This window comes from Brachycentrus maculatus, unplaced genomic scaffold (genome assembly GCF_059751285.1).
Source record: "Brachycentrus maculatus isolate JH-2025_06_01 unplaced genomic scaffold, ASM5975128v1 h1tg000085l, whole genome shotgun sequence".
Classification (NCBI taxonomy): Eukaryota; Metazoa; Arthropoda; class Insecta; order Trichoptera; family Brachycentridae; genus Brachycentrus; species Brachycentrus maculatus.
The window spans coordinates 3,498-28,759 of record NW_028280839.1 but is presented as its reverse complement, the minus strand read 5'-3'; the positions used below and the strand labels follow the sequence as shown (position 1 = coordinate 28,759).

At 37.2% G+C, this 25,262-nt stretch overlaps 1 protein-coding gene across 1 annotated transcript; it reads right to left on the bottom strand.

Moving 5' to 3' along the window:
- Positions 1 to 951: 951 nt before the first annotated feature.
- On the bottom strand, positions 952 to 25,000 carry LOC148310899 (uncharacterized; the record flags this gene model as incomplete). The annotated part of the gene is made up of 16 exons (XM_088257569.1): positions 952 to 9,105; positions 9,758 to 9,918; positions 11,236 to 11,440; positions 11,993 to 12,119; positions 12,757 to 13,229; positions 14,204 to 14,395; positions 14,698 to 14,730; positions 15,850 to 16,172; positions 17,549 to 17,741; positions 18,836 to 19,042; positions 19,775 to 20,139; positions 21,254 to 21,935; positions 22,583 to 22,767; positions 23,335 to 23,541; positions 24,204 to 24,515; positions 24,826 to 25,000. Coding segments are annotated over 16 exons (3,942 nt in total), but the record flags the coding sequence as incomplete, so codon positions are not given.
- Between the last annotated feature and the right edge of the window lie 262 nt (positions 25,001 to 25,262).

The window sequence follows — 25,262 nt, the reverse complement described above, 5'->3', positions numbered from 1 at the left end:
TTCCTATGTTGATGTATGAATTTTGGATACTGCACTGTCACAAACTGTGTGCCAATCTCAACAGTTTTATAAGGTGTCACAGACGGTGCACCAATTGCAGGTTAAAAGTTAAAAATTTTGTGCAGGGATATGTAAAATACTTTTTTTTAATTATATAAGGGTCACTAAAATAAAATATTTAACCGCCCTGCCTTTGGGTTACTATTTAAAAAATCCTTGTTTTTTTTCATTAAATTTCTCAATAACAATACTTATTTACAATGTACTAGATTTTTTTTACAGACCCATTTATGACTCTTTATATTTGCAAGTCAGAGGTTCTCAACACAGAATATCGTCAGATATTTTTTTTAAATAATATTCTATTGAATATTTTCACAAATATATTTTGTTTTGAATATAATGAATCAATCAACATAATCTCGACATATTCTTCAAATACAAATACAAAATACATACAAAATAATAAATACAAAAAAAAATACAATGTATTAAAAATAAATATCAAACCACTTATCGAACTTTTTACTGTGCAACAGATCTTTTTCGGTAAAACCTGAATGTTTTTTCTCCATTTGAAAAATATTTAGTATATTTAAAAAAATAATTAAACAATACCTTTTCTTCAAAAGGGAAAAACAACACTTTCTGCCCTGTAGCGGGTAAATATTAAGTTAAAAATATGCCGCTTTTGCTGGGATATAGTACATTTTCTGGGCATTCTGAAAACATGCACAACTGAAAATTGACGATTTTTGATTTATGAAAGGAGTGAGCGAAATGTTTCTGTAGTTGCGGGTATACTTTTTCGTACCTGAATGTAAGGGATAGGGCTTGTGGCGTTCGGGTGATAATATAGGGGACATATCACATACGTTTGTATGGGAGGTTAGAAAAGTACAGGATCTTTTTACCCAATAAGATTTTAGTCACAAAAATAAAACAACAATGTGGAGTTATTAAAAGTATATTTTAAAAATCCTACATACTAAATAATTACGTACAGTTCATAAATTATTTTGAATCACAAGTCTTCAATAACAGTCAAACCATTACTCGCTACATTATTTCTTATACAATCAAATTTAACATCTTCTACTCGCAGTGAACGATCAAAACTTTATATAAACATGATAAACAAATTCACCTGACTGTTGACTGAAGTATAATATTATGTAAATTACATAAAACCGGATATAAACAAGACAAATCATTAAATCAATATCAAATCACAGAAAGTCAAGATGACTGATATAAAAACAAAATCACTTAAAACTACATAATAAAATAAAACTTCCTCAAAATGTGTTAAACATATAATACAAATAAGCTATACAATTCAATATACATAGAGCGTGTGCTCAAAATTATATTAAAAAATCAATTTTGATCTATGTGATTTTATGTAGAAAGGCAGATAATGTAAAAGTGGATATTTCTTCTTTACTATGATATCCTTATATTTAGAAAAGAAAACAATGAGATGTTTACTTTACCCTCCCTTCCTGGTGTTGTGTACCTTGTACACATTGCTTCTAATAACCATAATATCTCTAATAACCATAATATAATAAATACAAGGCTAAGATTTTAGGTGTTCCTCCATAACATATTTACGAATTGATTTAAAAAATAATATCAATAAAAATCAGAATTTATCGGGTACATCGCAGATATTATGTGAATATCGGAAACAAATTTGCGTTTAAACAGCGCATGAAGAGTGTACGGGAACCGCGATACTATATTCGCATCTCACTTGCACTGTGCAAGCGTGAGGAGCTCAAAGCTCAATGTTCTCTGGCTAGCTAGCAGGTTAGCGGCAGTAGCTCTTGAGCTTTCGACAAGAGTGGACCTATGCATGTTCCGTGAGCGTTGCCAGATGGTTTTTTAATGTTTTCAGCAAATAAATCTAAATTATTATAATTATTTACTTCATTTATAATTAAAAAAGTGGATTAGCTATGAATTTCCGTATTTTCCCGATTTAAAATCCCTAACTTTTTATTGTGTAGTGACTACCCAACACCGGGACGCGAATTTTATTTTAGCACCGGAAGGGAAAGGTTAAAAAACTTCAAATTTCGTCAATAGGTTTATAATATTAACCAAAGACAAAATTTGATGGTGATCATGCAATTTGACAAGTCGGGTTAGCCTTTATGAAATGGTGGAGAAATGAACCTATGATCTAGTTAAATAAAAATATATCATTTTCATCTACACGTCCATTGGTTAAAATTCCAAAATAAAAAAAAACAAAAGGTCCTTATAGCTGGAATAAATATTATTTATTTCCATTTTTTATCTTGAAAAGTTTAAAAACCCTAGAAATAAGAAATAGCTTAAAATGCACCGAGCATCCATTTGTTCAGCAAAAAAAAATACAGGTAATGAATGGTTAGTTATAAATTAAGATGCGATGAATAGTTTAGTTCAAAATCAATATTGGATTAGCTTGCAAAGACCCCAATACCTGGGGCCTTTGCTGCACACAAATTGTAAAAAAAAATAGCATAAGAAGCATTAAAAAAACCTTTAGTTTTGTTACCAGCTTAAAACAATGTCACACATCATCAGATACCCAACCTTGGGCCTCTGATAATTAATAATATTTTGTTGCCATTTTATAAAATGTTAGTAACCACCCTCGAAAGAGTTGGGGCGACTGTCCACTACCCGGAATTTGACCGTCCGCCAGTCCGGTTTTGAAAAATGAAAGCAACTACGATAGTTTAGTGTGATCGAATTTACGCGCAACGTGTTCACGCACTGATCAAGAGCACCGATCCCAAGAAAGATGGACAAAAGCACAAGCCAATCCAAGCCGATCGTCATTTTAAAACGGTAACTGACGTGCCGGACGGTAAAATTTGTGTAATTCCGTGTAGTGGACAAACGCCCTTATTCTATTTTTGGTCATGCTATACAAAAAGTGCGTACGGTCAAAACGGTCGGCTACCGTTCTGGAGGTCCTGGGTTAGATCTCCAGGGGGGGGGTCAAATAAATAAAAGTGTTTTTTTCACTCCAAACTAAGCGGAGGCTGATCACCTTTCCTTCATATGTTAACAATCAAGATAAAACTGCGTTTATATGATGCAGTGCCCTATGCACCATTGGGGTGCAGATTAAGGTCTGAATACAAAAAGTAATAAATAAGTTCATGTACTTGACATTTAAATATACGTACTTATATACATAAAAACTAACATGTACCTCTATACAAAAAACCATTTGTACTTACGACTTCTACAAATTAGTTTATGACTATCGAAAAACCGTGTTATGTACACACTAATATATTGTAAATAAATATTTATGCACCTAAATCTATTTAATCATACTTTTACCACAGTGGTTTCATTATTGCTTGTGATGAATAAATATATCTCAACGGAAATATGAATTAATGTGAGGAGCGAATTGGGTCATGTACACCATTCCAGTGGAAAATTTTGACATAAAAAAAAGTGTGCTTAAAAATTTGACATCATTGAAAAATGGAAACATTAGTAATTTTTTTACAATGATTAAAGAAAACACTTCGTTTTTTACCACTTGAGTTTTATTAGACTACATGTTTCAGAAGTTAAACTTCCATCATTCAGATCTGTATAATAGTTATTATACAGACCTGAATGATGGAAGTTTAACTTCTGAAACATGTAGTCTAATAAAACTCAAGTGGTAAAAAACGAAGTGTTTTCTAATCATTGTAACATGTCTTACCACAAAGTTAATGCCGAAACAATAAATAAAAGTAATTTTTTTATTGTTAAAAGTATAAAAAAATAATATGCAAGATAGCGATAATAATAAAATAAATAAAATATTTGTCCGCCTCCGTAGTGTAATGGTCAGCATGCTCGCCTACCGTTCTGGAGGTCCCGGGTTCGATTCCCAGGGGGGTTTAATGAATATAAGTGATTATTTCACTCTAATATTTATTCAATATTACACTGCACTGGTACCTGACGTGGAGGGCTGATCACCTTTCCTTCATGTGTAATCGATCGAGATAACACTGCGTTTATACGAAGCAGTGCCCTATGCGCAATTGGGGTGCGGTAAGGGATTTATTATTTTATTTTATTTACATATTCTATTTGTGACTTTGCTGTAAATTCTAAATTTGTTGCTATTAAGAGATTTAGAATCTATCAAGAAAATAGCAGTGAAATTTTTTTTTTTTTAATAAATAAATGGTACAAAACTAAACGACATGATTTACATTTACGACAGAAATTTAATTTCATGTGTAAAGAAATGTATTCTTTTAATTCTTGAATTCAAAAAGTTTTCCGTCGATAAAACAGTGTGCAAAAGGGAAAAACCAAGATGGCGCCGTAATCTCAGTTTTGAGAAGGGCTTGATAAATTCATGTGTTGTGTCTTTATTTTAGAGAGCAACATGAGTATTTTATGTCTAATATTATAAATGTATTTTTTGTTGTTTTATATTTAAAAATGTTGATCTTAGTTCCAGTATGATTCCACATTTTATATTAACTTAACACACGTGTAACATTCACCAATTCTACCCATTATTGACAACCACACTACTCAAATTCTTGGAAGTTCTATATATATGAACCAATTTAGAAACCTTGTTCATGAATCACTAAAACTTCACTAGAGACATCTATTGATGAGATGTCAAAAAATAATATGAAAATAACTCCTGTAATTGGAGATAATCCAGATTTTGTGAACAAGTATTTGGACACACTCAAAATGTTGTAAATAAATTATCTGGTCAAATTATAAGCTTATATTAACTTCATTATTTGACAGTGAGAGCGGCGCACAGTTTGTATATATTTGATTTCAAGTAATTATTTATATTAGTAATTTTTTTTTTAATACAATTAAAGATGTCCTGACTGCGCCAAACGGTTTAAACGTCACAACTGATTTAGAATACAGTGATGAAGTTGAACAATTGGTTTTTATTATTGGTTATTTGAAACAAATGTGTCGGATTGTGGACCCGTGGTTAGTGTCGCGGACTCTTGAGTCAGAGTTTCTCGGTTCGAACCCACTCTACCACAATTTAATACCTATTTCTAATAATGAGCCGCTTAGGCTCACAGAAATAGTATGAAATTGAAGTATTTTTGTAAATAATAAAAACGCAAATATTTCTTTAATATAAAAATAATAATAATAATGATTTTATTTTTTATACCGCTGTTATTATTTTTAAACAATAAAAGTACTCACTGTATTTACATATTCCATATTCTACACAAAAGATCTGTCAACACTGTATATTTAGTTTTTTTTAAAGTCAGTAGGAGAAACTCTTTACAAGAAAGCTTCATATCGCTTGGAGATTTTTATTTCAAAATTTATTATTTTTTTTAAATTGAAACAAAAAAATCAAATTTTACAACTACGGGCACACCAAAATGTGAAAGATTTACAAATAAGTCATTAAATATCTGGATTTTTAATACTTTGATGAGTACCACAGGAGCCTTATGTTAGTTTAAATTGTGAACGTTAATGCTATCTAAAATTCTATAAATGTATTATTTTTTTAACACTACATGATTATTTTTAAATTAAAATTTTTTACATGACATTTCTTAATTTCTCAAGGGGTAAGATAAAAAGGGATATTGTTGACACACATCAATTATTGACACCATTGATGTCATATCGCTCACTCCTTTCAACAATGTCTTATATTAAAAAAAAAATATTTCAGGAGATCGCTTTTAAAGTTTAAAAATATAAAACAATGTCTTAAAAATAAATATCAAGCCACTTACTGAACTTTTTACTGTGCAACAGATCTTTTTAGGTTAAACCTGAATGTTTTTTCTCCATTTGAAAAATATTTAGTATATTTAAAAAAAAATAATTAAACTATACCTTTTCTTCAAAATGCTTTCTCAATTTTTTACATGAGATATTTGATAAAGATGTTGAATGCATCGAAACGCGTGTCACGACAGGTTTTAATGATTCGTGGTATTTTACCAAGTAAAAGCTAAATTTGAGATATCGCTCACTCCTTTTAAGAACGTCATAAATCAAAAAACTTGATTTTTCAGGATAACGTTTATAAAAAGTATAATACGATTTATTAAAAATAAATATCAAGCAACTTATTCAACTTTTTACTGTGCAATAGATCTTTTTAGGTAAAACCTGAAGGTTTTTTTGTCCATTCGAAAAATATTTAGTATATTTAAAAAAATAATTGAACAATACCTTTTCTTCAAAATGCAAAAACAACACTTTCTGCCCTGTAGCGGGTAAATATTAAGTTTAAAATATGCCGCTTTTGCTGGGATATAGTACATTTTCTGGGTATTCCGAAAACATGCACAAATGAAAATTGACAATTTTTGATATTTGACATTGTTGAAAGAAGTTAGCGATATGTGAACATTATTTGATATCAAGACACAAAAATGTTAAAATTAACATTTATATGCTATGATATCATACTATATCAGTAACAATGATTTTGTAATTTTTTATAACAAATTTTAAGTCTTTTTACTAATGTAAATGTATTATATTAGAAGAGATAAGGCATAAGACGCAGCAAATATTGGTCACAACTGTCGTCAAGAAAAAGCGATTCAGTTGGCTTGGCCATGTACTCTGCATGCTTCCCGAGAGCCGCCATGAAGCTTGCCTCTTTTACAAGGCATCGACGACAGAAAAGCCTGGAGACTGTTTGTGGACTCCATATGCTCCACATAGGGAGCGGACATGGTAAGAGAAGAAAAAATGACAATTACAATTTCAAAAAAATTACAATTTCAGATTAATACTTACAAGGCTGAAAACAGGTAATTTAAACGTATGCCTGTAGCCAAATCAAAATCATTTAAATTATGTCAATTATATTTTCCTACTTGGAATAAAAAAAATATTGTAAATATTTTTTTTAATCCTAAAAAGTTGAAATAATAAATAAAACCATAAAAAAATACTTAAAAATGAAGCGAACATTCAATTATACAACAAAATAAATTACATTGAAATGATGTATGATAAATATCGATTAACCAGTTGCCCCAGCATGACTCGGGCAAGGAGTTTGTGTTGCATTGATGAGTCCGAGTGCTGCTCGGGCAAATTCCAACTTGGTGGTATTGATTTGACCGAGCCAAATATATTTAGTAGTGTAACGGTTAGAGCGCTCGGCTACCGTTCTGGAGGTCCCGGGTTCGATTCCCAGAATGTATTTGTTTTATTGACTAACCCGAGCTGTTTCGGGTAGTCCTGTTTCTAATTGGTGATGATTCCCTGCACCGACTAATTTTCTCATCAAAATTCGACTGTTAAGTGGTTAAACCAATTTGCTCAAAGTGACAATATTCTAAGTAGTCTATACTAACTAGTCTATATTACTAACTTAATAATTATTATAAAGTACAATTATTATTGGAAGAATGAGGCATTTAAGATGTTATAATTTGTACATTTGTTCCACCTTATGTATAAAAATAATTGTGTAGTAAATACTGATATTAAAAAATAGGTTTCTATAATATAATTTATTCAAAGAGGGTTCATTAAAAGGGTATTTTTACACATTTCATATTTTAAGCTACCGAAATTTAATTTCTTATTGTTTTAATCTATCAACGAAAACGCACAGCGTGTAGTCATTCAGATGGTGGAAAACGAAAATGACACAAATGATATAATTATTGATTTTTTTAATCAATCGTCTTTATTTTTTCTGTCAAATAAATGCAGTAATTTTTATGTCGAGTGTGAAAAATTTGGGTACCATAAAGCAAGAAATGAAGTTTTTATTTTTTTTCAAATGTAACGACCTACCGGGAACAGCCTTACTAATACCTTCTAGGGTTACTCAAAGGATTAAAAAAAAAAAAATTGATGTCATTACTTAAATGAATAAAACATCACTTGTGCCCTTTTCGCTTTTCTTGTCCTTTCAAATATACGATATAGTATTTTAGTGAGCACGACATATAATACATACAACTTTAAATATAACCAGATTTAATATATTAATTAACATAAATAAATTATATTATGATAAAATTAAGTAGTAGGTATATACTGTTTAGCATCTTAGCGAGGTAAGCAAGTAATATTTCACGGTTGATCAGGTTGAAAGATAGGACTTGCCATAAAAAAAACAGATCACTATACGAATACGGTTGAAGTTCCGGTGATGATCAGATTTCCTTTATATAGATCAGTGGTTCTTAACCTGGGTTCAATGGAACTCGAGGGGTTCGGTGAGTCAGTCTCCCGGGTTCAGCGGAGATACACACACCAGACTTATTGTACGATATTGTGAAAAATTATACAACGTACGATATATTCATTTATCCAATAGATCAAGTATATTATTTAAAAGGAATATATCAATCTAGCAATAAAGATACTACAAGAGCTCAAACAATTCAACAATACACATACTCCGCCTTGTACATATTTTTTTACTGGGATGGGACTTCAAATAAGTCGTAACAAATGTACTAGATCTATTGTAATAACGTGTCGTCATTGACCGAATACTGATGAACATTTGTGAGAAACGGACAGAGTTAAGAAACTGACATTGTTTCTATTTGTGGCTACCTTTATGCTTAGTTAAAAATATATGTCAATGTTTAGAGCGTTCAATAAGTCAATGAACAAAGTACGTTTAAAAATATTATACTTTGTATGAATTCCGAGAGGAAACAATTTATCGGGAGCATGAATATACTTATGCTATTGAGGGATTGCTTTGTTGTTGCACAGATTCCTGTTCTATCACACGTTGTCATTATAATTACCACACAAAAGTACAGTACGGAACAAAGGTGCATTATGTACATTTAGAATATTGATCGTCCAATAAATACATTCGATACCTAGTCAAAATATCATTGGATTATTTGAGTGGGTCAAGATATAAGGCATTTTTTACTGCAGCTAAAAGTCTATGAAGAGTGATGCGATTTTTGACTGCTGTTAATACTAAGTCACGTAAAATTATTAATATGTAATAAATTATTTGGTCGTTTCAGCACCTACTCGAGCCGCGAGATCTTCGAATTTGGCCATGTAGTCTATACTAGTTTCTCCCATCAAACTGTGGAGATTCCCATCAACCTATAACAGAAAAAAATCTAAAAATAAAATAAAGTAAAAACAATTGATAACTCTTTATGGTTTGACATGTGGTGGCTTTTAGCAAAGGTGACACACTCTGTGTCACCTTTGCTAAAAGCCACCACATGTTCGGCACACAGTCTGTGTCACTGTGTCACCTATGCCAATGCCCACCACATTTTCGGCATTCAGTCTGTGTCATCTTCACTAATGCCCACCACATGTTCGGCACACAGTCTGTGTCACCTTCACTAACGCCCACCACATGTTCAGCACACAGTTTGTGTCACCTTTGGTAATGCCCAACGCATGTTTGGCATACAGTTTGTGCAGCACAGGGCTCACAAACTGTGCGCCAAACATTGACAAGGCAATTTTTGACTAAACAAATAACAGTGTGCCATGCACCGGCACAATTATACTGCATTATTGTATTATTCTATATTGTTAATGTCCTTGGAATGCCACTTGAGAGCATTAACCCCTCATGTCCCTTCTTCCAACCCCAAGGATTCTGGCACCCTGGAAGACCGCTGACGACCATTCACCGACTGTACTCAACGGGACTTCGGGATGCCGGCCTGACCTGGGAGGAAGCCAAGGAGATGGTATTTTTAACAAATTTCTAATAATGATGAAATGTACATCTTACCGATTCTTCTCCCTTGGTTCCCTCGCTACCCTTCCCCCTTCCCGCCTCTAGGTGGCCGAGGAAAGAACTCAACGAGAAGTTGTGCACTTCCGACTCCAGCCACTGGTCATCCTTCAGAAGTCGGGAAGGACTCATGGACATGGATTCGGTGGGCAACAAACCTGAAATTCATTTTCATTTCAAAACTTCAATATCAAAAGATTTTTTTTTAAATCTATGTACCTATCGTCTGTTAAAAAAAGTAGAAAATAATTCAGGATGCTGCTGTAATGCTTCAAGCAAAACTTATATGTTTTTAGATATTATTCTTTAATTTCTCAAATTGACAATTACAAAACAAAATATCTACATATAGTAGTCATACAGGAGAAAGTGACCAAGTGCATTTTTTACAAAAAAAATATTATTGATCACTTGATATCTTACTACCTTAATATTGCCCTGTAAAAAATCCCAAAGGGTTCAAACTTGGAAGCATAATATATTGACTAGTTAAAAATTACTAACTGCAATGATGTTTATTTTCTTGCCAAGCAAAAGTGACTTAAATAGCCCTCCTGAACATTTTATATTTTGGTAGTTGGTCACTTTCTCCTGTACGACTACGATATGTAACACACTTTTTAATTCTAATTCAAAGATGATTCAAAGATACTTGAGTATTAGTGATGAAAAAACAAGTGTTTTATTTATAATTTTATCATGTCTTACCACAAAGTGAATGCAGAAACGATAAATGACATACTACAACATTTTATTTACTGCCTTACCAAAAAATATATTTTCCTAATTTTCTACAAATATTTTTTTATTTAAACTTCATGTACAGAAAATAAAAAGTACATTGGCGGGCTTATTGCTAAAAAGCAATATCTTCCAACCGACCAAAGACGGACTAGTGATATTGATCAAAACGTTTGATACCATATATAGCCGTTTGCAATCAGTGGGCAGATAGTACTTGAACATTTAAAAAAACATAAATTACAAATTGACATTTAAAAAGAAACATAAATTAACAAAAGACGATAATAAGGAGGGCAAAGGAAGAAGGGAGTTTAGGGAAGGAGGTAGAGGGAGGAGGTTTGATCGACAGTTAGGATTCTTATGACAGATAGTAATGTCTCAGACGTTTTTAAAAGTTAATACATATTATTGTCTGATGTAATAGATTTTATCAAAAAACTAAAAAACAATTATTAACAATTAGACTAAAAAGTATTCTAGGATTCTAATGATAAATAGGTAGAATCAGGTAGCAAGTTTAAGAAAGAGAGGAGGGGTCAGGGGAGGAGGAGATGGACAGTTAAGGTTCTAAGGTAAGATAATGATGTTTCAGGCGTTTTTTGAAGGTTAAAATATTGTAATTTTTCCTCATATTTTTACATAAAACCCAATTGAATAGCTGGTATTCCGTGTAAAAAAAACATATAGTACAAAGGGTTAGTAAATAGCTGAGAGGCAGCCTTTTTATTTACCTGAAAAGTTATCATGTTTCTCCACATTCCCGTTGCTCTCAGCTTTGAGTGGAATTCCCAGGGAATTGTCGTCGCCGATGTTGGAGGTCAGGGAGATGTCCAGAAGATTGGCAAGATTGGGTGTAATGTCTTTATTATTCTCCGTTTTAACATCGACCCCTTTCCAACAGGATACACTGCCTTCGGGACTCATATACAAGTTGATCTAAAAAGAGATTTTATGTTGAACAGGTGGAAAAGTTTTTTTTGTACTAAAACTTGAAAAAAACACGTATGTAATAATATAATATAAAAAAAAACGTACATACACTCTATGGATATATTGGCAGTCAATTTAGGTTGCCATGTTATAAAATTTCACAATATCCTAACTAACTAACTAACTAACCATCACGCCGCTTCCCCTCAGGGGTAGGCAGAGAGAATAGAGCGCCACACCACTCTGTCCTTGCAAACATTCTTCGCCTCTTCCACGTTCATGCATCTCCTCATACATACCCGCCGATTGTTACGACTCCTAACCTGACCACTTTCAAGTATTTGGCATACCTGATCGTGCCATGTTTTTCTCGGTCTTCCTCTGCTTCTTTTCCCGCTAACATTCGCCTCATAAATTTGTTTTACCGTTCTTTCCTCACTCATTCGTTCTACATGTCAATTTTATCGATAATGCTTATCTCAGCTTTGCATTTTTTTTTTGTACTGCATTTTGCAGCTTTTTTTGTACTGCATTTATCATTCTATTAAAATCATGTACCTGATTGCCAGGGAAAATATCTGGTTTGATGGAATTGCCGCTGTCATTAAGGTTACTCTTTGTGGTGTCCGAAACGCTGGACTGGGGTGGTGTCACTTCTATCTTGGGGAAGCTTGTGATAGATCTACTGAAATAAAAGAAAAATTCTTTGCTAAAACAAAAATGAAAAAAGGCAAAAAGGAAAACTCAGGCATATATGAAACTAAAACAATATTAATGTTATTTATTATATCGGTATTAACCAAACTTACCACCCATGATTGACAACCGCACTACTCAAATTCTTGAAACATTTAGATATATTTATCAAACTCGTAACAGTATGCTAAAGTTCATCATTTTCAATTTTATTTTAGCTTATAATTTGGCTTATAATCCGAATTCCATGGACAGCTAGACACACCAACGAGTCCATTCGCCAGGAACTACGCTTGGGTGGCTTGACTCTGGCCAATGTCTGTACCCGACGTATTCTCCAGTTCTTTGGACACGTAGCGACTAGGATAGCCTGGAACAACTGGTTGTGATCGGTAGCCTGGAGGGGAAGAGAGGGAGAGGAAGTTCCTCACCCGATGGACCGAACAAATTAAGGCAGCAGCGGGGGCCTCGGTGGTTGGAGCGCTACGAGCAGTGCAGTCAAGTCATTGCTTCCACAAGGGTCACAACCCTCGAAATGAGGTTTACGACAGAGAAGAAAATAATTTGACTTGCTTAGTTATAATTTGACTGCTTATTTCGAAAGTGAAAGAATAAATTTGAATTACTTGTTAATGAGTAATCTCTGAGGCTGCTGCATGGGTCTCGGTCTGATCGCTGGCAGCACCCTCAGCAGCGGGGCCGGCGCAATCGCGACTGGGCCAGATTCCTGTTGCCCACCTCCCGGCTGGCTAACAGACAGCTGCCCAGGTGCCGGGTGGCTCGCCAGCTGCCCAGGCGCCAGGTGGCTCGCCAGCTGTGCAGCACCCTGGTGACTCGCCAGCTGCGCGCCGCCCTGGTGGCTCGCCAGCTGCCCGGCGCCCTGGTGGCTCGCCAGCTGCCCGGCGCCCTGGTGGCTCGCCAGCTGCCCGGTGCTCTGGTGGCTCACCAGCTGTGCAGCACTCTGGTGGCTCGCCAGCTGCGCGGCCGACACCACGATGGCGCCACGCGGCAGGATGGGCGGGAAGTTGAGCACGTTGGACTGCTTCCACACGGGCTTGTTGATCTTGCTGCGGCGCCGCCACTTTGGCAGCTTGTCCAACTGCAAATAATCATTTGGAGACATCACTTTTATTCTCAACTCCATACCTAATCCTACACCCTCCACCTCTTTTTCATTATCAATTTACTCTATCAACACATTTCGGACGGGGGTTTTTTACACCTGGGGACCGCTGGTGACAGGATTTGATAATTGTGTAGTTTAGACTTTAACAAAGACATTGATATATAATATTCATACATTAAATAATTCCTTGTTTTCTGACTTTGAAATGAGGTCAGCGCAGAAGATAAAAATACCCTTCCCGTTCTTAAGCATCAATCGACCAAATGGGTAGAAACACCTTTCCCATACTAAAGGCGTTTGTGCACTACACGGAATAACACAGAATTTTACCGTCCGGCACGTCAGTTAGCATATAAAACGGATGATTGGCTTGGATTGGCTAGTGCTTTTGTCCATCTTTCTTCGGATCGATGCGTGAACACGTTGCGCGTAAATTCGATCATGCTAAACAGTCGTAGTCGCTTTCATTTTTCAAAACCGGACTGCCGGACGGTAAAATTCCGTGTAGCGCACAAGCAGCTTTCGTGCGTTAACACATTGTTTGGGGGGGAACACTTAAAAGCATATTTTACATACTGGTGGTAGAGAGCGGGAGACGCTTATAAGCGTTCTATTTGCTTACTTTTCGTAAAGCGCGAGAGACCAAAAAATATTGTTCATATCTGAATTGGGTTTGCGGTTATTCGTGATTAATTTACTGAGGGTCGGGCGGCAGACTGTCTGAGTATAATTAGTCGGGACTGATGAAAAATCCGCCTGATAACATGTGTTTTTTAAATACATATTTCTCAAATTTTTATTGCAATTCCTCAATTTTATATTGTGTATGTAGAAACAAAAAGCTGTTTTTCTTTGATTCATCCATTTAGGATATGGCTGTTTTTGAAAAAAGTGAACAGATTTTAAGGTATTTTTTGAATTCTTGGCAAAATGGGAATTAACTGTACCTCCAAATCGGCGACAGTCTTCATGGTGGACGAAGATTGGCTGGCAGGGCGGATGGCCACCTCCTGGCGGTGCAGGGGGGTCCTGAACATCACATTCCCAGAGGTGGGTGTGGGAGGAGACGACGCCGATGCTCCGGAAGCATCCGGAACTGCCAATGATGTGACTGACACTATTGTAGGTTTTGGCACCATCTGCAAAAAAGCAAGGGGATATTAACACATTGTTTGCGGGAAACGCTTAAAAGCGTCTTTTACATACTGTTGGTAGAGAGCGGGAGATGCCGAAAAACATTGTACGGATTGGAATTGGGTTTGCAGTTACTTGTGATTAGTATATGACCCTAATTAGTATACTAATCAGGGTCGGGGTTGATGAAAAAACTGCCCGATAATATGTGTTAAAATGACATAGTTTTACACGAGTCAAAATATAAATTTTTCTAATGCAAAAAGAAGTTTTCTCTTAAGAAAATATTAAATACAAGAATTTTTACCGGAACGTTTTTTTCTGCCGGTAGTTGCTGCACCTGAAAGAAATCAATTATTAAAATATTGTCTGATTTTATAAACGCATTACATGGCACATTATTTTCTTGACTCACATACGTTAAAAGCAAAAAAAATTCATATAAGCAAAGCAAACTTAAAATTCACATTCTTTTCTATTTTCCTAAATAACTTAATGGATGCGTCAATCTGTTAATTTGTGAATAAATTTTTGAGTACTGTTTGACTTTTGACATTTAGTAACAATTTTAGATAAAATCAAGATAAAATTACAAACAGATAAGAAAAACATTTTTTTACTGCGATTTTTAGAAAAAAAAAATAATCATGTTTTTTTGACAATGTATGATATAATTAAATATTAAAAACCATCCTACAGGCCATGGGGTAAAATAATCAAAAGCATAGAGAGTGCAAAATTCATAGTTACTAATTAAGTTGGCAAGACCATCAATCAGAACCTAAAATCTGGTGGTGTCAAAAGTCTACGTAATCGGAGGGCATGTATGGATGTGAAGGAGACTAGGAGTACATCGTTGTCATACAGGAGAAAGTGACCAAGTGCATTGTTTTACAAAAACGTGATCATTGACTATTTGATATCTTACTAGCTTAATATTGCCCTGAAAAAATCCCAAAGGATTTTAAACTTGGAAGTAAAATATATTGACTTGTTAAAAATGGCTAACTGCATTGGTGTTTATTTTCTTTCCGAGCAAAAGTGACTTAAATGGCCCTCCTGAACATTTTACGTTTTGGTAGTTGGTCACTTTCTCCTGTACGACTACGATATGTCAGGACAGAAGAGTGTGGCATTCCATCCCCTCTGCCTACCCCTGCAGGGAAAGGGCGTGATGGTAGTAGTACTCGGTACTATCTCGAAAAGACGCGGACACTCTGTCTGGCAATTCGTTGACCAATTTATCTTACATATTTTTTTGTAGAATATACTTGAGTGATAGAGAAATCAGTGACTAAAGTTATACATGCGCCGTGCCAGAGATTGTGGCCCACGGAGCTGCCTACTAGAATCATACGGGCCAGAATGTCTGGCCTACAGAGTGGTAAGAGTTAAAAAACAACGATTTTCGACTGTCGATGGTAGGAGATGAGGATCCATAAAGCATCAAATTACTCACAAAGTCATCCTTGAAATGGTGGGAATTATTCCTCTTGGCTCTTGCCCCTCCGCAGAAATGCCCGCATGAACACCCGACGCGCTTCCTCCTGTCGTGTGTCTTGGCGATGGACAGCAGCTTCTGCAGCCGCTTCCCGATTGTGACGACCCTCTCCCTCTCGGGAACTATGACGGGCTCTTTGCTCAACTCTTGACCGGATTCGGCCGCAGGCGTTGGTGGGAAATTGCCAAATTTGCTGGGGAGATTCACTATCTTGGCGATGAGCGGGAACGATGAACTAGCGGGGTCCTCTGGTAGAATGCTTTTATCTGGCGACATTATGTCTGGAAGGAAAAAAACACGTATGGTAAATTTTTCAGTCTCGCTCTGTGGATATATTGGCAGTCAATTTAGGTTGCCATGTTATAAAATTTCACAATATCAACTTGTGATTAATACACTAAGGACAAGAAAGGTATTTCTACACCCATGCAAGTGAATATATCTATAAGTAGTAAGTATCTGTAGTATTAGTTTTTTTATTTTTATTTATAACCCTTATCCGCACCTAATGGTGCATAGGGCACTGCATCAAATTGACGCAGTGTTATCTTGATCATTACTTACATGAAGGCAAGGTGATCACTCTTACGCTTCAGGAACCAGTCCAGGGTAATATTAAATAAATATTACAGTGTTAAATCACTAATATTTATTTTCACCTCCCCCCCTGGGAATCGAACCAGGGACCTCCAGCACGGTAGTTAAACAAGCTAACCATTATACCACGGAGGCGGATTTGGCATGCTTCGCAAGATGTAAGTACATATTAGTAGTTAATTTTCTAATACAGAATAGGAGCGCTTGTGCACTACACGGAATTTTACTGTACGGCAGTCCATTTTTTAAAAATAAAAGCGACTACAACAGTTTGGCGTGATCGAGTTCAGGCGCACCGTGATTGCGCACCGATCGAGCGCACCGATCCGGCGAGAGATGGACAAGTGCACAAGCCAATCATCCGTTTTTCCATGCTAACCGGACTGCTGGATAGTGAAATTCCGTGTAGTGCACAAGCGCTCTAAGAGTGCCCATGCTCAGCAAGATGCAAGTATTGGTATTTAATCTTCTAACAGAGTGTGGTGCGTGGGGCACTGTGTGACAGGCCTAATACCAGGCCATTCTTGTCTCCTCAAAAAGGTGCTTATAAATAAAAGATACTTACTTGAATACGGATGCGGTTTATTAGTACATAATTGGTTTCACAATAACTGAATGATAAAAATCTAAAACTATTTACTCAAATAAAGAATATAACTGAATCTAGTTGGTAAAAATGTGGCGGTCTAGGCTGCTGGCTGTTGGCTTCCTGGCGAGCGACGAATGGAGAAGAAGAATGAGCTGGTAACTGAATGATAAAAATCTAAAACTATTTACTCAAATAAAGAATATAACTGAATCCAGTTGGTAAAAATGTGGCGGTCTAGGCTGCTAGCTGTTGGCTTCCTGGCGAGCGACGAATGGAGAAGAAGAATGAGCTGGTGGTTTCCGTGTCTCTTATGGACTTCGTCCCGCCGGCTAGTTAGGCTGGCCAACGTGACAAGTTCGTCAGTGCTGGCAACGTAGTACGTTTGTTGTCGATGGTAGGAACCTACTCGAGTACCGGGTTAGTAAGGTGCAGTTAGAGTTCTAGGAATAGATGGTAAGTAATGTTTCAGACCTCTCTTCTCCTCGTCGTTAGAATCCTGACTGGGCGGGTGCACCGGCGAGAGCATCTCTCTGCCCCCCCCGGCCGCCCCGTCGGCCTCCTCCCCCTCCGCGGCGGCCCTCAGCTGCTGCACGACGGCGGGGGGCACGGCCGGGCAGGGCTCCGTCCACCAGTAGTGCAGCTCCAGCTTGGACTCGCTGCCAAACTGGGGGCAAAGCAGACATAGGCTCAGCGCACAGAGTATTATATTTATTTTAAATGACTTGTTTCGGAAGCTACAGATGCTTCCATCTACGGGTAAGAATATAGTTGGAGACAGTTTATGGATTCCATATGCTTCACATAGGGAGCGGATATAATTAAGTAGTAGTATAAATTAATTATAAGTTTGACAGGTCTCAAAGCAAACAGCATGGTCTTCCTCTGCTTCTTTTTCAAACTACATTCACCTCGTAAATTTGTTTTACTACTCTTTCCTCACTCATTCATTCCACATGTCCAAACCATCTCAACACACCTTTCTTAATTTTATCGATAATGCTTATCTCAGCTTTGTATTCCTTCCTTAGCATTTTCTTCAGGACAAATTAATGCTTAACCTTTAAACTGCCGGTAGGTACGTGTATGGCAGTACCCAGCACGCCGCGAATTTTATGACAAAAATAAAACCTTCTAAACATATCGTTATTGAAAGTGTAATAACGTTTATTTATAAAACTTACCAAATAAATGAAGAACGCGCCAGTTCATTTATCCATAATCATAAAATTAATTGTTCATGGTGCAGGGTTGTCACAAAATTTGTCATAGAAAATATGAAAACTAAATTATATGTCAAAAGTAATTGTCTAGTTTAATATTAAAAGTATTCACACACACACTTTGATTTTAAAAAATTGAAAATCATCACAATCGACACTAAAATCACTGTCATCAGATTCGGCAGTGACGGCAACTCGGGGATTATTGGACAACCCTGAGCGCCATTAGTTGTTCCGACGACAAAGCTCTTTTTATTTTAAGTTTAAAGTGGTAAAAACAAATTCTGTTTTAATTCTAAGTATGCAAAGATATTCACAATAGATGTCACTATCCGTCCAATTTATTTGTACATTTAAATAATTGATTTTCTTTTGTAAAAGCCCATTTAAAACGGCGCGTCTTAGGACGTAATTTTTGTATGAGCGGCGCTCCGTTCACAGAAAATTATGCGTCTTATGACGCTTTTGGCAGTTAACCGGTTAAAACTATCTACTTACAGACATCAACCTGTATGAATTAAAAATCAATTGTCAATACCATGAGATACAAATCTCCGATGGTGAGGTCCCCGGAATCGGTGACACTCCAACCCTTGTTGATCTGCTGCAGCACAATGTCCCGGTTCCAACTCTTCCCGAAGAAGTTGGAAGTGGAAGTGGCCATCCGCGGCTGCTCCTCAGGACTGTCGGTGATGGAGGCAGGAACGCTGGGCTTGTCCTTCTTGAGCTTGTCCCGTAACTTAACCTTAATTAAACACCAAACATTAATTCCCTTCGCAGTAAACATTCTTCATCTTTATCAGGGATGGCGAACCTTTTTGAGCCTGAATGCCAAAAAAACATTTTCAATATAATAACATGTGACGTGCCATATGCCATGGAAACAAAAATGCATTGAATGCTTGTGTAACTTCAGATTTTTAATGTTAACAAAGCATTAACACACCGAAAAAAAAATTATTAAGTTCTTATTAATTGCAAAATAAAATAAATAAATAAAAAATAGACTTTATCAAGAAATGTGGAACCCTTCAAACTTCATTATAAGTGAGATTTTTGTTTTTATTTAATGTTTTACTCAGTAAATAGCACTATTTCTTAAAATCTACTGTGACACGTGTTTCGATGCATTCCGCATCATTTTCAAACACCGTATGATGCGGAATGCAACGAAACACGTGTCACAGAAGATTTTAAGAAATAGTGGTATTTACTAAGTAAAACATTAATTAAAAATGGATAGATTTTACCACAAAGTGACTGCCGAATCAATTTATGAGATTTTTGTTGTTGGATGGTAGATGCATTTTTTTATATCGGGTTCAAAGGTGGTAGATTTTAATAGAATACAATCAGTAGTACATTTGTCGGTAAGTCAGTATTTAGACGCACTCAAAATATTGTGAATACGGTAACTGGTCTAAATAACAGCATAATAAAAATTGTATTGTATTGTAATACTGTGGAGTTCACCAACCTTTAAATTAGGAAACTTCACAGATTGAGCATTCTTATCATCAGTCTGTTCTCTCGGCTTGGCCGGAAAGTCGCACTCCCCGTCGGTGTCATTGTTATCCTTTTCATCATCCTCCAGCTCGGACAAGAAGTCCTTGTCTTCCTCGAACGCATTGCCGTCAGCTGCCGAACTCTTCATATCCGTTGTGGAAAAGGCCACCATGTCCATTCCGTCGTTGGCCGTCTCGTCAATGTCCAAGACCTCTTTCATAAACACGCCACAGTTCTCGCTGTCCAATTTTGCTGCTTTGTTGGGATTGTTATCGCCGCTGTCTTTTCGTTGTCGCTTTTTCAAACGACTCCCCCCACCTTTGATTCCTGCTTCAGCTATTAAACAATAGGGTACTTTCACTCGAGAGAAATATATAACTCAACATACTCTAACACCTAAGACAGCGTCGGCATAGATTGTTTCACATTCTTATATGCAGGGCCAACCTGCCGATGGTTATGCCTGTAGGAAGAGCTACCACTATGCTGAATAATATCATGCCGGTTATTGATCCGTTACATGTGTCTGAGGGGGAATTCCGAAGCGGGATTCTTCTACATCTTTAACAGGAGTGTTCTTGTTTGCTTCATAATTTTTGTGTTAAAATATACGCTTTGAAATTTTTGTTTGTAACGTATGTTAATTTTTACTGAATAAATTGAATTGAAAAATACATGAAAGTATTTTCAAGTATTTCTTTGTATTTTTTCAATTCAAACCCTTATCCGCACCCCAATGGTGCATAGGGCACTGCATTATATAAACACAGTGTTATCTTGATCGTTAACACACGAAGGAAAGGTGATCAGCCCTCCGCTTTAGGTACCAGTCCAGGGTAATATTGAGTATTGATATATACATAAATAAATGTAGAATTCAATCCAAAAAACCGTGTTTTATTTTGGATATATTATAAATAAAAATAAAACCCTTATCCGCACCCCAATGGTGCATAGGGCACTGTGTCATATAAACGCAGTGTTATCATGATCGTTTACACATGAAGGAAAGTTGATCAGCCCTCCGCTTCAGGTACCAGTCCATGGTTATATTGAATAAATATTACAGCGAAAAAATCACTTATATTTATTTTACCCCCCTCGGGAATCGAACCCGGGACCTCCAGAACGGTAGCCGAGCGTGCTGACCATTACACTACGGAGGCGGACAAATATTACCCAACAATTCAATATGGAATTGGATATATTACCCAACAATTCAATATGGAATTCTACCAACTGTCTGCAGTTACAATAAATAGGTTAAAAATACTTATATTATTTCGAGAAATAAAAATACTTTGTGTTCTGATCCACTCACATTATGTGAGTGTGATGACCACACACAAATGTGAGTGGATCAGAACACGTATTTTTATTTCTCGAAATAATATATCAATATGATCCACAAAGTTAATGCTTTCAATATTCAAAACATAAAAATACTTACATTGCTGTACATTGGCGGCATTCAAGGGATTGTTGCCTATCCTCTCCTGGTACGAAGCTAGACTTATTCTCTGGCTTGTTATGTGTTCGTTGATATTGATGGTTGGAAAGTTCAACCCCACTCCGGGTTTGGGCCCCACGTGTAGCACCATATTGTTCTTATCCCCGCCAACGCTATTCCCCAATTTTTTGATCTCATCATTCATCCACTGGTTCTCGGCACATTCGACCCATCTCTGGAAACTGGTGCCCGTGAAATCATAATTTCTCTGGCCGGTCAGGTTATCCGCCTGGTTAGAAGTCGGAATACGGCTGTCGTCGGATTTCGAAATGGTCTCCGCCGATTTTGTAGCTTCGTCGATGGTTTCTTCCTCTCTAACGCTGGATACGGGGACAAAATCATCATTTCTCGGAGATCCTAGATCGATTTCATTCACATCTTTCTGTAACGCCTGATTGCTCTCCGCAGCATCCGGCGCTTTAGCCGTTTTGACCATTTTCATAATTTTCTGGGCATTCTCCTCTCGCAGGTTTTTGGGAAGGTTCGTAGTGTTGGAATTTTTGTCACCCGCCGAGTTCTGCTGATTGTTGACGGTCCAACTGAACAGTAGCTGCATTTTTTTATTCAACGTGTTGATTGTATCCAATGATTTCTTTCTGTGAGAAGACGAAAAGGCGTCTCTCTGTTGGGAAAGCGGAGTTAAGGAAAACATCGATATGAAGAGATAAACAATTTTGATTTATTATTTTGAGAAATAAAAAGACTTTGTTTTTTGATCCACTCACATTTTTATTAACAACCAACTAGTTTCGGCAACAACCTGTTGCCCTCTTCAGGGTTTATTTTATGACATAAAGGTTGGCTTGGCCATGTACTCCGCATGCCTCCTGAGAGCCTTAATCAAGCTTGCCTCTTTTACAAAGCATCAAGTTCCTGCCGCCCAGGACGACCACTGCTGACAATTCGTCGGCAGTTCTCGTCAGAACTTCGGGACGCGGATCTGATTTGGGAGGATGCAGACGGTAGAAAAGCCTGGAGATAGTTTGTGGACTCCAAATGCTCCATCTAGGTAGCGGATATGGTTTAAAAAATGTCTACAAAATGAATAAATTATGTTCATAATTTTGAACGAGTCACGCTCGCTCACCAAATGGGTTTTTTGCCAATTTTTAGTTACTTTTCGACGATGAATTAGTACAAAATATTGTAGATGTAATTGTAAATTAAATATGCTTAAATTGTTATAATTAAAAACCCAAACATTAAGTGGTTTTAAAAAAAATCTTTGACGCTAATTTTTTTCATTGGTTGTCGCAATATGAAGGATACGATATCGTGGGGCCGCCAGCGCCTCTGCAGCAGCGAGAGCAGCGGGTGCAGGCGCAAGGAGGGCGCCGCGGGCACGAGCGCGCGCGGGTTGTGCGCCGCGCCCTGCACGCGCGCCCACGCCTCCCAATCGCGCGGTGTCAGCGCTACCGTAACGCGCGGCGGCAGACGCAGTGCCGAGTCCCACTCTGCCCAAGTAGAATTAAAGTTTTTTTAAATAAACACAATTCTTTATTTTTACTGTGCAACAGATATTTTAAGGTAAAACCTTGAAGGTTTTTTCTCCATTTGAAAAATATTAAGTTTATTTAAAAAAAAATACCCTTTCTTCAAAATGCAAAAACAACATTTTCTGCCCTGTAGCGGGTAAATATTAAGTTGAAAATATGCCCCTTTTGCTGGGATATAGTACATTTTCCGGGCATTCCGAAAACATGCACAACTGAAAATTGATGATTTTTGATTTATGACATTCATGAAAGGAGTGAGCGATATGTATTAGCCACCCCCTACAGAATTGGTTTATGTCTTTACATACTGTGATTCTAGGAATTCTTGCAATTATTTCAGATTGTATTGTATTATGATGAATTTTACCTGCTACTTACTACCTACCATCCCGACCTACGAATATTAGGGACGTGGTTTATTTAAAAAACACTACTATTTAAGTGAGCGACATGATAAAATCCAGGGTGACCTGACATGACACGCACAGAAGAAGGGAATGCGAGTTATTGCGTTATGGCACTCACCCTCCAGCTGGTTGAGCTTGCGCAGGGCGCGGCACACGGGCGTGCGCACGCGGAGCGTGCGGCCGCGCTCGCGCACGCACACCACGCCCTTGCCCACCAGCTCGGGCAGGCGGCTGGCCGTGCGCGACGCCACCCCCAGCTCCAGTCGCTTGCGCATCTCGCCGTAATTGATCAGCGCATACAGCTCTTGCACCACCTTCTTCACATCTGCAACGGGGAATCAAACATTACAAACATATATTCTTCTTCTTCCTCTTCATTTAGGACTATGTCATTCTGAGGTGGAAGTCCAGCTATCTCTCCATCGTTCAGGTGGTCTTCCTGGGGGTCTGCTACCTCTTATTCCACTCTTTTACTTTTTTTTAAAATTAAACCCTTATCCGCACCCCAATGGTGCATAGGGCACTGCATCATATAAACGCAGTGTTATCTTGATTGTTAACATATGAAGGAAAAGTGATCAGCCGTCCGTTTCAGGTACCAGTCCAGGGTAGTACTGAATAAATATTGGAGTGAAAAAAATCACTTATATTTAATTGACCTCCCCTGGGAATCGAACCCGGTACCTCCAGAACAGTAGCCGAGCGTGCTGACCATTACACTAAGGTGGCGGAGTACTCTATTTAGTATTACCTTTTACGCCGCTCCTCTGACTGTATTAGGTATTTTGAAAATGCTAGTAATTATATTTATCTTTGATCAGGACACACTTTGCATGATTGATTAAATACCGATGTTAGATTTAAATTAAACTAGTCATCACAAATGGAAGCCATGAGCTTCTATACCGGGCCTGGAATGAGCCTTTAGAGTCGAATCGTAAATTGTGTGTCCAATTTATATTATTAGTAATCAAAATGTTCACTTACTGTCACTGAATTTGATGTGTTTGGAGACCTTATTCCAAGTTCTGTAGTAGAATTGCGAGACTTGATGTTTAGTTTTGGTAGTCGCGCTCGTGAATCCTTTCCTCTTCATTTTGTTACAAATGTAGGCCGTGATGGAGTCGAAGTCCTTTCCGTGCTCATTGAGAGCTTCGAAAAAGAGGTTTTTCTCCGTGGCGGACCACAGGGCTTTCGGCATTCTCTGCTTCGCCAGAGAGGTCTTCAGAGGCAGTATCTTCACCGACGAAGTAATCGAGTATTCCTTGTCATGTTTTTCCGCATCGATCTTTGCAGAGTCTGTTGACGATGAAAATTTATCAACTAAAAATGACAATAGCAATTTTAAAATTTCGGGTTTTTACTGATGTAATTAACTTTTACAGTAGAAAATATCTTTATCTTCATCAAACCCTTATCCACACACACACTAATGGTGCATAGGGCACTGCATCATATAAACGCAGGAAAGGTAGCCCAGCCCAGCCCTCCGCTTCAGGTACCAGTCCAGGGTAAAGACATGGATTATTGTACTGGGAAGAGATATGGATTATTGTAGGAAGAGACATGAATTATTGTACTGGGAAGAGACACGATAGAGTGTGATCACCTTTCCTGTCCCTCTGGTCGGAGGAGTCGAGGCGCAGCTTCTTGATGACTCTCGCGCTGGTCCTGACGGCCGGCCCGCCCCCCGCCTCGCCCCCCGAGTGGGCCCCCCCGTACGTGGTGAGGGAGCCTAGCAGCTCCTCGGCCACCTCCAGCTTGATATCTGCCGTGCTGCTCATCTGTGGAGAAAGAAAACATTTATATGAATAACCAATTTGTGAAAAAATTCAAACAAAATTTAAAGAATATCTGAACATAGATGAAGTCCACAACATTTTGGGTTATTCCAACTCGTTTTTACTTTTACGAAGTATACAGTCGTGGGCATATCGCTCACTCCTTTCAAGAACGTCATAAATCAAAAAACTTGATTTTTCAGGAGAATGTTTTTAAAGTTTAAAAATATAATACAATTGATTAAAAATAAATATCAAGTACCTT